The sequence below is a fragment of the Hemiscyllium ocellatum genome, chromosome 10, assembly GCF_020745735.1.
Source record: "Hemiscyllium ocellatum isolate sHemOce1 chromosome 10, sHemOce1.pat.X.cur, whole genome shotgun sequence".
In the NCBI taxonomy this organism is placed as follows: Eukaryota; Metazoa; Chordata; class Chondrichthyes; order Orectolobiformes; family Hemiscylliidae; genus Hemiscyllium; species Hemiscyllium ocellatum.
In genome coordinates this window covers 65,543,036-65,555,976 of record NC_083410.1, presented here as the reverse complement: position 1 = coordinate 65,555,976, position 12,941 = coordinate 65,543,036, and the positions used below count along the sequence as shown (strand labels likewise).

General features: G+C 39.8%; 1 protein-coding gene across 1 annotated transcript in view; it reads left to right on the top strand.

The window, feature by feature from the left end:
* Positions 1 to 12,941, top strand: part of pde10a (phosphodiesterase 10A) — a 231,097-nt gene that overhangs the window by 187,838 nt on the left and 30,318 nt on the right. Inside the window, exon 16 of the mRNA XM_060830963.1 lies at positions 285 to 435. Within this exon, the coding sequence (XP_060686946.1) occupies positions 285 to 435 (151 nt within the window). The remainder of the gene's footprint in view (positions 1 to 284; positions 436 to 12,941) is intronic.

The following is a 12,941-nucleotide window of genomic DNA, read 5'->3' as shown; positions in this document are numbered from 1 at the left end:
ATTATGTTACATTATTAAGCCCCAGTTATCACTTGCATGCCACTACAGTTGTCAATGAAATTTCTTGTTGGTGAGCTTTCATAATTTCCCCTGTGAAAGTTGTCTTAGGTTTCATAGAAAATTAATTAATAGGTATTTCATCCAACCTATTAAAAGCAACATATGCTTTAGAATCCTGACAAATTACAAAAGGATAATGTTAACTCTTTGGTATCTTGGATCACTGACATTTCTAATCTTTATTTAGTTGCTGTCTTTCTGCTTCTGCTTTCTTATCTGTCTAGCTTTGATCTGGAAAAACTGTGTCGCTTCACTATGTCAGTAAAGAAAAACTACCGCCGTGTGCCCTACCACAATTGGAAGCATGCAGTCAATGTGGCACATTGCATGTATAATATCCTGCAAAAGGTTCAAGGGACATTCTCACAACTAGAGGTAGGTGAATGAAATGTTTGTGCCATTGCCCTGGGTCTGCACCTCTCATGGCCATTTATTCACATGTATTAATCTTAAAGGCAAATTACAGACCCAACCAAATAACACTTTGATTTTAAAAAGAACTCTTTATAATGGAATATTTTGGATGATTAAGAAACACCTATGTGAATTATGAATCCATTTCTCTTTTATTATATAATGATCCAAAATGCACGTTGCTGAAGATTATTGTAATATGAAGCATTTTATTAATATCCCAATTGTATGTGCAAAGACAACTCATGGTACATTATTATTTGGAAATGTGGGTTTGAAAGTGGAAGAACCATGTATAACTAAGTTTGATTTGTATTTATTGTGTGTTGAGAGAGGAAAACATTGTTCAGTTTCAGTTTAAAATTACTCTGTCAGTGGTGATGAGGTGGCTCAAGATTGTTGACCCATCCAATTATATTGAGGGCTTACATTAGAGTAGAGCTTATGGTTAACAGTTTGGTACATGAAAAAAAGGAGAGAAAAGAAAGAAATCAGCTGCCTTGGGTCAGGATTCTCGTATGACAGGGGATAGAACCATCCAGAGTGTCATGTAATAAGTGCAGTTTCAGTCAGAGCGATAAAAAGATGCTATTAGTTTAATAACCTTCAAAAACAGCCAAAGTTGGAGGAAAAATGTGAAATGTATGAGGAAATGTAGCTATGAAATGCAGTGTGTCTGCAGATACTAGACATTGGAGGTTGACATGCTAAGCTAGTAAGAAGACTGGCCAGAACACTACCGGAAGCTGAGTGTATAGAAAACCCAAGTGTTTTTCCTAAATGTAGTTGAAAGTTAGTAAAAAGGAGCCAATATAGCCAGGCCAACTGAATCAGAAATTGTAAGGTGGAGTCAGGTTTACCCTTAACTGAGATTTGTGTTTCTATAAGGTTGTAATTGTGAGTAAAAGGGTTGAAACTTTATTTTTGACATTTGTAATTATAGCCTTTCAGCTAGTTCATGTACAGCGCACCATATTTTCTATTTTTCTTTTGCGTAACAAAGATTCATGTTCCTTTGATAAGAATACATTGACAACCTCTTATGAATATGTTCAGTGACTGACCATCATGGTGAATGAAAACAAAAATAAGGTCTCACATTGGAATCTGACTTGTTCAGTATTACCTTCAGCTCCGTCTATAACATATGCAAACCTGCCGACACCTAGAAGATACTTGATCACAAGCCATTGCAAAATTAATAGTAATGAGAGAATAACAGCAAAGCACCTCGCATGAAATTGAGCTGTGTAAGTCTTATATGTATGAAGAACAAATTATGAGGATAAATATTAATGAATGGTCTATTTTTGTCTTTGAATTTTATAGTGCCAGAGTTCACCAGAATATTCTGTTTGACATAATGTAGGATGAAATGTGATAATGGAGGAACATCTTAAATAAGATTCCACCAACACAAATTTAGTTTGGCCCAGGCTGTTCTATAAATGTTTTTCTAGCACTTTGAAATGATGAAAGACATGAATGACTTAATGAACAGAGGTCACAATTTTAAAGTTAACGATCCTTACTGAAGATGGAAGGTGAAGAAACAATCTTTCCTTTATCTCCTTCAGAAGGGTGGAAATACAGAACAAACTCTCCAATAAAGCAATTATTGCTAATAAAGTCAGAAAATGCTGGAAAAACTCGACAAGTCTAGCAGCATCTCTGGAGAGAAAACAAAATTAATGCTTCAGTTTTAGTGACGCTTCAGAACTATTCGGATCTTTTGAAGAAGGGTCACTGAACCCAAACTGTGAACTCTGCTTTCTATCCACATTTGCTTCTTGATCTGCTGAGTTTTTTCCTGCAGTTTCTGATTTTGCTTCTGGTTTTCAACAGCCTTAGTTATTTTTTTGTTTCATAAGCAATCATTGATTTTTTTAAAAATTTGCTCGTGGCACTGGGACCACTGAGTGGATCTGCATTTATTGCCAGTGCCACTTGATAAGTGTGGTGAGCTGCTCCAGCCCTGAAAAATGGCTGGACATACTTTCACTCCTGCCCATGACAATAAGAAGGGCCACAACACATTAAATCTGTTGTCATTGGTTTGAATGTGAGTATTGGAGGTTTGGTTAGTAAGTTTGCAGATGACACCAAAATTGGTTATGTAGTGGACAATGAAGAAGGTTATCTCAGTGTACAACAGCACCTTGATCTGATGGGCTGAGGAGTGGCCATTGGAATGTAATTTAGATAAATGTGAGGTATTGCATTTTGGTGAGGCAAATCAGGGCAGAACTTATACAGGTAATGGTAGGGTCCTGGGGAGCGATGTCAAACAAAGAGACATCAGGGTTCAGGTTCATATGTCCTTGAAAGTGGAGTCACGGACAGACAGGGTAGTAAAAAAAGATGATCTTGAAGATGATTTGTAGCGCAGTTAGTGGATCAGGTTGTTGGTTTGCTGACTGAACTGGTGTGTTTGTTCTCAGATGTTTCACTATGCTCGGTAACATAATCAGTGAGCCTCTGGTGTTCTGTCCCACTTGCTATTTATCTGTTTCGGTTTGTTGTGGTGGGTGATATCATTTCTGGTTCTGTTTCTGAGGGATTGGTAAATGGGGTCCAAATCCATATGTTTATTAATGGAGTTCCAGTTTGAATATGAGGCCTCTGAGAATTATTGCACTTGTCTTTGTTTGGTCTGACCCAGGATGGATGTATTGTCCCAATCGAACTGGTATCCCTCTTAGTCTGTGTTTATGGATACCAACGATAGTTGGTCATATATCCTGGTGGCTAGTCTCTTGCCAGTTTGTCCAATGTAATGTTTGTTGCAGTCCTTGCAGGGTATTTTGTGTATGACATTTGTTCTGCTGGCTGTGAGTACAGAGTCCTTTAAATTCATCCGTAGTTGTTTTAGTGTCGTAGTAGGTTTGTGGGCTACCATGATGCCTAGGGGCAGAGAAGTCTGGTGGTCATCTATGAAGTGTCTTTGATGCATGGTAGGGTGACTAGAGTCTCTTGGCGTGTTGGGTTTTCCTGTTTTGGTCCTTTGTTCAGGAATCAGCGGACTGCACTTATCCGGTATCTGTTGTTCCTGAATACGTTGTATATGTCTTTTTCCTTGGCTTCTCGTAGTTCTGGGGTGCTGCAGTGTGTTGTGGCTGGTTTGAACAGTGTCCTGATGCAGATGCATTTGTGAGTGTTGGGATGGTTGCTCCTGTAGTTGAGTATCTGGTCAGTGTGTGTGGCTTTCCTGAAAAATGTTGGTCTGCAGCTCTCCATTGGCTTCCCACTTTACCATGACATCCAACCAGGGCAGTTGGTTATTATTCTCCTCCTGTTTGGTAAACTTTATACTGGTCAGGATGTTGTTTGTGTTTGTGGGTTTCTTCTAGTTTGTCACGCTTCATGATGATAAAGTGTCATCTACATAGCAGACCCAAAACTTGAGCTGGATCATGGGAAGGGCTGTTTGTTCACACCTCTGCAAAGCTGCTTCTGCTTCAAGTATTGATATTGGTGATTCCATAGGTGGAGCACTGTGCATAATTGGAAGGTCAGTTTTATACTTAGCCAGTAGTTCAAGCAGTTCCTAATTGCACTTGCCATTTCCTGGCTAACTATTAATGTACGTAAGTTATAATTGTATGACTTCCTAATGCTGTGCCTCAGAAGGTGGTAAATGGGAGTTATTGACTATTTCTAAGTCAAGAGGTGGACATGTTCTTGTTAGGCATGGGATTAAGTTTATTATGATAAGAGTTGGAAACTGCAATGGATCAGCCATGATTTTATTGAGTGACTGCGTAGACGTATGGGGCCAAATGGTCATCTGTTGCTGATATTTCACATGTTCGCATAAGTCAGCATTCTGTGAAGCTTCTGACTCAATCAGAGTTGGAGACTTTTTTGGAGGGTTCCAGATGTCAACTGCTTTTTTGAAAGTAGTAATGTAGTGAGGACATGCATCTTTCAGGTTAAGTTTCAGGCTCTAACCATCCAGAGATCAGAAAATCTGGCCTATTAGGACTAATCCTTCAAGATGAACAATTCAAATATTACTAATTCTCACAACTATGTCTTGGGTGCTACAAATAAGCAAGACTACCATCACAGTACTTTTGCAAACTGGCGACTTCCTTCCTTTTACCCAAACTCAAGTTGCAAACATACAGGACCTACAAAAATGTTCTGCCAATTTATAGTAATTTCACGGTGCTGTTACACTTAAAACTAGTCCTTCATTACTACTCAACTATTAGGTCTACAAAACACAGGACATTAACTCCCAACTTGGTGTTTCATGCCCATAAGTTTGATATTTACCTCCTGATCTGCTACTGTCACTTCTGAGTTGTCAAAACCATACCTTTTTATTTTTCTGTGTTCTTGATTGGAGATCGAATTGAAAAAAAGAACTTTAATCACAAAGATTTGTTGAAAGAGTTGCTCCATTTTAAAAAAAAATTACTGCAACTCATTATAAGTTATGTTTACGCTGTTGCTTTGTTCAGCAATCTAAGGAAGTTGATTGGAAATGGACTGGCAACAGGGAAATGTGATTCTGCCAGTCACATGTTGCTGATTGGTTTGTGCAATTGTGACCAATTGTATGACAAAGATGATAAGTCTAACAACAACTATCTGGCTCCTGACTGACTGAGCAGCTTTTGGGTGTACATGACAGTGGCAGACTCGAGAAGGGATAAATGTAAATCTTCAGTAAAGTGCCGAAAGGCTAAAGAGAGACAGTGTATTTTCCCTCACCAGTTGCTGTAAGCTATGGCCTTTAACTAATAATTAAGAAACTTTGCAGTTCACGTACCAATTGCCTATGTCTTCTGCAAAAATAGTGAAAAGAACTAGCAGAAAGCTTGAAGAATGGAAAGTCCAAGCAAGCAAAAGGATCACCTCAGCTAACCCTGTGGACTGATGCCATTGAACTGCTTTCCCAGCCATTTTTCCCTCCAATTATAATATCAATGTTTTCTTGTCTGTCTGTAAGTGTGGTGTAGACAGTTTTAGAAGGAGGTTAATTTTTAACTAGTACAGTTATATGTTACCAGTTCATAGTTGTTTACATGCATCTAGATTTATTTATTTCTAATAAATAGTGCTTTCTGTTGAATATAGAAACTTGGTCCTTCTTTGCTAATGGCATGGATCTATCCAATAGGTAAATTGAATACTTGACGTACTTTAAGATTTTTAACTTTGTGATACCTCCAGAAATAATGGTGCTTGAGTTCCAGCAGGATCCCAGTGAGACTTGACAGTCTCAGTTCCCATATGAAGCAGGCCTTTAATGAATTGCTGTGTATTTATACAGTGTTTGTATCATGCCGCACATTTCACGTGTTTTATTCCTTTTGCATTTGTAGTTTTAGCTGTCATAATCAGTAACTGAGAAGAGATTTCCAATTCGTTTTCCTTCTAACATGCTTGTGTTGCATTTGCTGTGCTGTAGGGTTAAGATGTAAAATATATGGTATTACCATTTGGGTATTTGGACTTTTAAAGTTGAGCAGCTTTTGGGTAGACGTGATAGTGGCAGAAGCCTACAGACCAAAAGTAACCAAAATACATAATTTCCAAAACAAACTGTAAGTGCCTGGCCATATATCAGTGCTGTTAATTAATGAAGTGTTTATACTGCACAGTTTGTGACAAGTAGAAAAACAAATGTTCAGAGGCCTCTGGTAATTCAATTTGTGTTCAGTTTAGACAGGTTTCAGTTTCATGCTAATGGAAGAACAGTCTCACTCTAACAGTCAAATCAAATTTGAGTTAATAGAAGTGTTTGACCATGAGGAAGGATTTTTTTTAGTTTATGAAGTCTCCAAACTCACTGCCTGTAAGGGTGGCAGAGGCAAGAGCCCTTGTGACATTTAGAAAGTACTTAGATGTCTACTTGTGATGCTCAACGTGAGAGTGAGAGGGGTGTATGTATGTGTATGAGAGAGTGCTCTCTCTCATACACATGCAACCTCTCACAGGCTTGTACTCCATCACACTTGCACACATGCACACACACTCACATACAGTCTCTCTCTTTGATATGCATGCACGCACACACACACACATAAGTCTATGGGGTGAATTTGCATTTGCAGAATTGTATTTGCAGATACATTCTATTTTGCTCAAAAAGCACACAATCTGCAGGCAGTCAATCCGTGTAATATTTTATAAATTTTTACTTTGGAAATGGAACCAATGTCACCTTTTTTTAAATAAAACCTTAAGTTATCTCAAGAATGTGACTTAAAAGAAGGTCTGAATGACCTTCAATGAACTGAAACCAACCCATTCTAGAAGATAAAAGACTTAATTTGGTCTAGGTTTGTTCAATATATCATTTTAGTTGCATGACACTGTAATCTTTTGCTATAAATTCTGTGTCTTATGGTCCTGTTTCACAGCTACCTGATGAAAGAGCAACGCTCTGAAAGTTAGTGCTTCCAAATGGTTAGGTAGGTTTTGACTGGTGCAAACTCAATGGCCAAAGTGCCATTTTTTTGTGTTAGAGACCTCAATGACTCTATGATTCACTGTGCCTGATCACAGGGCTGATCCTGGATGTGCAGAGACTATCTTATGAGGAGAGATCGAGCAGGTTGGGCATGTGTCTGTTTGGAGTTCAGAAGAACAAGAGGAGACCTTATTGAACTATAGAAGATTCTTATGGGACTTGACAATGGAGATGTGGAGAGGTTATTTCCTCTTGTGGAAGAGCCTCTGATCAGAGGGCATAATTTCAGAGTAAGGGGTTGGCTATTTCAGGCAGAGGTGCAGAGGAATTTCCTATCTCAGTCTGTAGTTGATCTAAGCAATTCTTTACTACAGGGAGCTGGGTCATGAAGTACATGTAAGGATGAGCTGGGCAGATCTTTAATTTGTCATGAAATCAAGGCAGCAAAGTGGAGGTGAGGATTATCAGATCAGCTATGATCTCATTGAATGGCAGTGCAGACTTGATGGGACACGTGGCCTTTGTCTGCTCCTACCATTAATGACTTTATATCCTTATTTGCATGAATGTTAAATATCAATGTTCCCAGAAGTAGCTGTTCTGGCATTTAACTGATATCTCACACAAAAATATACATGTGGGAAAAGGTCATATGGGAATGTGCAAGTAAAATCAAAGCAAAATCTGGAGGTGAAAATGTATTGGGTTCAGGAAACAAATATATGGACTTCAATTACTACTATCCTAACAATCTACTCTTAAACATCAGCAAAGTAATGAATGGGTTTGTGGACAATGCTATCAAGAAGTACTTGCTTAGGAATAATCTGCTCACTGGCACTCAGTTTCTGCTCTGCCAGGACCATTTGGTTCTGACATGGGTCTAAATATGAATTGAAGAACTGAACTGCAGAGGTGATCAAGGCAGTACTTGATCAAGTGTGGCATCAAGGAGCCCTAGCAAACCTGCAATTATTGGGAATTGGAGGAAAAGTTCTCTGTCGGTTAGACTCATACCTGGTTCATAGGAAGATGCTTGTGATTCTTGGTGGCCAGTCATCTCAGCTCCAAGGCATCTCTGCAGGAGTTTCACAAGGTAGTGCCTTTGGCCCAACCATCTTCACCTGCTTCATCCATAACCTTCCCTCCATCGTAAGGTCAGAAGAGGGGATATTCACTGATGATTACACAATGATCAGTACCTTTTACAATTCCTCAGATACTGAAGCAACCCATATCCAAATGCAGTAAGACCTGGACAACATCTATATCTGGATTTCTAAGAGGTTACTAACACTTGTGTCACAAAAATGACTGGCAATTTCTGTCTCCAGTAAGAGATTCTGATAATTTTCTCCTGCCACTCAATGGCATTACCATCATTGGACCTTCACTCAACCAGCCACTCATAGAGTGGCTACAAGAACAGGTTGGAAGCTCAGAATCCTGAGATGAGTAATGGACTGCTTATCTTCCACATGTCTCCCTGTCCATAGTCAACAAGGCACAAGGCATGAATATGATGGAATATTCTCCACTGGTCTAATTAAGTGCAGCTTAAAAGGCTTGACACCATCCATGACAAAGCTACCTGCTTGACCGCATCCCATCCAACACTTCCAGCATTCATTCCCTTCACCACTGATTCACAGTGGCAGCAGTGTACCATCTATAAGGTGCATTTCAGTCACACATTCAGTCTCTTTCAAACCTGAGAACTGTTCTGCCTGGAAGGTCAAGGTCAGCAAATGCATGGATTCCCACCATCTTCAATCTCCTCTCCAAGCTGCACACAATCCTTACAAGGAACTGTATCCTTATTCCTTCACTGTCGTTGGGTCAAAATCTTGGAACTTCCTGCCGAACAATGTTGTATGTGTCCTGATTTAAGAACGCCAGCAATTCAAGAAGACTGCTCACCACTAAATTCTAGCCTAGCAGGCGATGCCCATATTCCATGAATAAATTTTAAAATGGAGAAAGACCAGGACCTAAAGTGACATTAAATAATGATACATTTTGATCCTAACAAGACTGGAAATGCTACAACCAGTTGTTGGAAGTTAAGTGGAAAACTGATTGCAGTAGTGGGAATAATTAAGAAATCACCAGGAAAGAATTCAAGAGGAAAGTAAATGGATATTAAAATTGTAGCAGAAGTCAAGTGGAGGATGTTCCCTTAGAGTCCATGAGGAAAGCAGAGATAACTCAGGCCAGTCAAGAAAATGCTTCTCCAACTATTGATTAAAACTATCAAAAAACTGGAGATTCTGAATACTTTCTTTCCAAATGACAAGCGTCTTATTCTATTGAGATACACTGGAGCAATGCAGTTGCTGATGCTGGTTAGTGATACAATTCATTTTGCAGAGGGGTTAAAATAGAAATTTAAATTCGACATTTCTTCAGATGCATTTTCAATTTTTTTGTTGTGAAGTGATGTGATAAAGGTGTATAATACATAATTATCATATAATACATAATTACCATTTGGGAATTTAGAATTTTAAAACAAAAGGCAGATGGGTTTTAGCTTCAGATCTGTGAAGGTCACTATTTTTAAGATGTCAGAAAGACATTTAGAAAAGTGAGCTAAATACCTCAGAAACCAAAACAGAAATTGCTGAAAAAAGCGCAGCAAGTCTGGCAGCATCTGCAGAGAGAAGTCAGAGTTAATGTTTTAGGTCCAGTGACCCTTCCTCTGAACTGATGGTAGCTTTGAAAGTGTTGGTTTTTATGTGGAAGATATGGAAGGGTTGAGGAGTGAACGATAGGTGGGGATCGAGCCCAAAGAGAGAGATGGACAGTTGGACAGACAAAGGAGTGGGTAACAGTCAGCATAGGAGAATGAATATCCATTAATAGAGGACTGTTAGTGGCTAACAGTGCGTTATGTGTAATAGCAGACAATGTAATAGCAAGGTCTCTGGAGTGTGGGGTTGGGATAAGGACATGGGAGAAGCTCAAGGCTTAAAGTTGTTGAATTCAATATTGAGTCTACAAGACAGTCAAGTTCACAAGCAGAAAATGAGGTGTCGTCCTTCCAGCTTGCGCTAAGCTTCGCTGGAGCACTGCAGCAAGCCTGAGACAGAGATATTGCCCAGGAAACAGGGTGTTGTATTGAAGTGGCAGGCAATTGGAAGCTCAGGGTCTTTTTTTTTGCAGGTAGAATATAGGTGTTCTACAAAGTGGTCACGCAGTCAATGCTTTGTTTCTCCAGTGTAGAGGACGCCGCATTATGAGCAGTGAATGCAATGGACTAGATTGAGTCAAATGCAGGTTAAGGGCTGCTTCACCTGGAAAGTGTATTTGGGCCTTTGGATACTGAGAAGGGAGGAAGTACACGGACTTCTGCAGTTACAGGGGAAGGTGCCGTGGGGCTATATGGGGATGGGAGGATATTGTGAGTGAAGGAAAAGTGGATCAGGGTATCCTGATAATAATCCTTGTGGAAGACTGACAAAGGAGGGGAGGAGAATGTGTGTTTGGCATCTTGCTGGAGGTGGTGGTTATAGAACCTCTGGATGTAGATGATGGTGAAATGGTAAATGAAGACAAGAGGGACTCTATCGCTCTTGTGGAAGGTTAGAGAAGGGGTAAAGGCCGAAAAGCAAGAGATTAATCAGACCCTGCTAAGGGCCCTGTCATTTACAAAGCTGGAAAACCTCATTTGAAGAAGATGGTGGACATTTTGGAGGCTCCCAGGTTGAATTTGGCATCATTGGAACAGATGCGACAGAGACCGAAGAATTGGGAGAATGGAAGAGAATCTTTACGAAATGTGAGGATGTCTAGTCAAGAGGACTGAGAGATGGTGGGTTTGTAGTGGATATTGGAGGCCAGCTTATCCCCAGAAGTGGAAAGAGATGTCAAGGAAGGGAAGGAAGAAGTCAGGGAAGTTGAGAACAGGTGGAAATTGGAGGCAAAATTGATAAACATTTCCAATTCTGGATGAGAGAGAGAAGCAGCACAGTGATATCATCAATATACCAGAGAAAGAACTGTGAGTGGAGGCCAGCATTGGACTGGAGCAAGGAATGTTGGAGGAGGCTGATGTATGATGGGGACAGTTCAGGCCTTCGTTTCAGGAAAAAGCAGAGAGCCCTGAGATCATCCTGATGGGGAAATGGACCTAAAAAGGGATTGCATGTCCACGGTAAAAAGGAGGTGGCTGGAGCTTGCAAACTGGAAATTCTGAAACTGACATAAAGCATCAGAGGAACTGCAGATGTAAGTGGGAAGGTACTGGACAAGGGAAGAAAAGATATACTATTAGCACAAAGCTTGTGATTTGATAAGTGCCTAGCCAGATATCTGCAGTGTTAATGGATGATGTCTTATCACTGCTGAGTTTATGGCATGCAGAAAAAGAATGATCAGCGGCCACTGGTGGTTTAGTTTGAGTTCAGTGCAGAAGAATTAGGTATCAGTTTCATGCTGGAAGAATAGTTTCATCAGGTGAATCAAATTTCCATTCAGGAGAACGAGTTCATTCTGGCCGAAATGTTTTAATTTGTGAAGTCTTTGAGCTGTGAGAGTCAGTGCAGAAGTATCTTAAAAATGTTTCAACAGTCCAAGAAAGAAAATTGGAAAAGGTCATTTAAGTAAGAAATTAAAGTGTTGGATGTATCATTGTAGTTACTTACTTGTAAAGGATATTCCTAGCAAAAAGATTGAGTCTATGATGTTATAGTGTGTGTTAAGATATTTTCATATCAATGGATTTTTAAAATTACTTTGTATAGTCACCTCATATTGTGTTAGAAGAACACTGGCAGCCTTGTGTGAAAAGCCTCAGTAACCAAATACCACAATAACCAATCATGAAAATAAAACTTACAATCAATCAAAGCAAGATTTCATTGCAGAATCCAACTTATCCAGTATTACATCAGCTAGGATTGAGTGGTACTGAGTTTGATTTCTGTAGTTTAAACTGAAATGAATCCTGGACAGTTGAATAAGTTCTGCAGATAAAGACCTGATTAAGCAGGATCTCACATGATAATTTGAGTGATAGAATGTCTTTACTGCGGTATACCTCACCCACCTAAACCCCTCCCCCACGTATGACTGTTAAGAAATCTGTTTTGGTGCACAAGGATGGAAGTTGTCTTCTTCCAAAATTGTTCTATGATTCATTCATATTCAGTTTCGTTTCATAAAATCATAGCATTCCTACAGTATGGAAACAGGCCACTTGGCCCATCAAGACCACACCGACCCTTCAAAGAGCATGTTGGCCTGCAATGTGCAGTCTTACATGGCTATTGGATAGTAGATGCATTGGTTATGATCTTCCAAATTCTCTGGATTTTGAAATTGTCCCAATTGATTCAAAAGTCACAATTTAGCCTCCCTATTCAAAAATAGGCAGAGACAGAAATCTCGAAACTGTAAGCGATTTAGCCTAAGCTCAATAATTAGGTGGCACGGTGGCACAGTGGTTAGCACTGCTGCCTCACAGCGCCAGAGACCTGGGTTCAATTCCCGCCTCAGGCGACTGACCGTGTGGAGTTTGCACATTCTCCCCGTGTCTGCGTGGGTTTCCTCCGGGTGCTCCGGTTTCCTCCCACAGTCCAAAAATGTGCAGGTTAGGTGAATTGGCTTTGCTAAATTGCCTGTAGTGTTAGGTGAAGAGGTAAATGTATGGGTGTGGGTCTGGGTGGGTTGCATTTCGGCGGGTCAGTATGGACTTGTTGGGCCAAAGGGCCTGTTTCCACACTGTATGTAATCTAATCTAATTAGGAAAATGCTGGAATCCATTATTGAATAGGCAAACAAGGCATTTAGAAAACCGTAATACAATCAGATAGAACATAGAACATTACAGCACAGTACAGGCCCTTTGTGACAAAGAAGTTGTGTTTGACTAGAGTTCTTAGTGAAAATAAAAAGCAGGGTGAATAAGGGGAACCAGTAGATGTAATGTATTTAGGTTTCCAACAGGCATCTGATAAGGTGAAACATCAAAGGCTACTGAAAAGTGAGAGCCCAGGATTTTGAAAAAGGATTAGTTAGTTTACCAGAAGCAACGAAT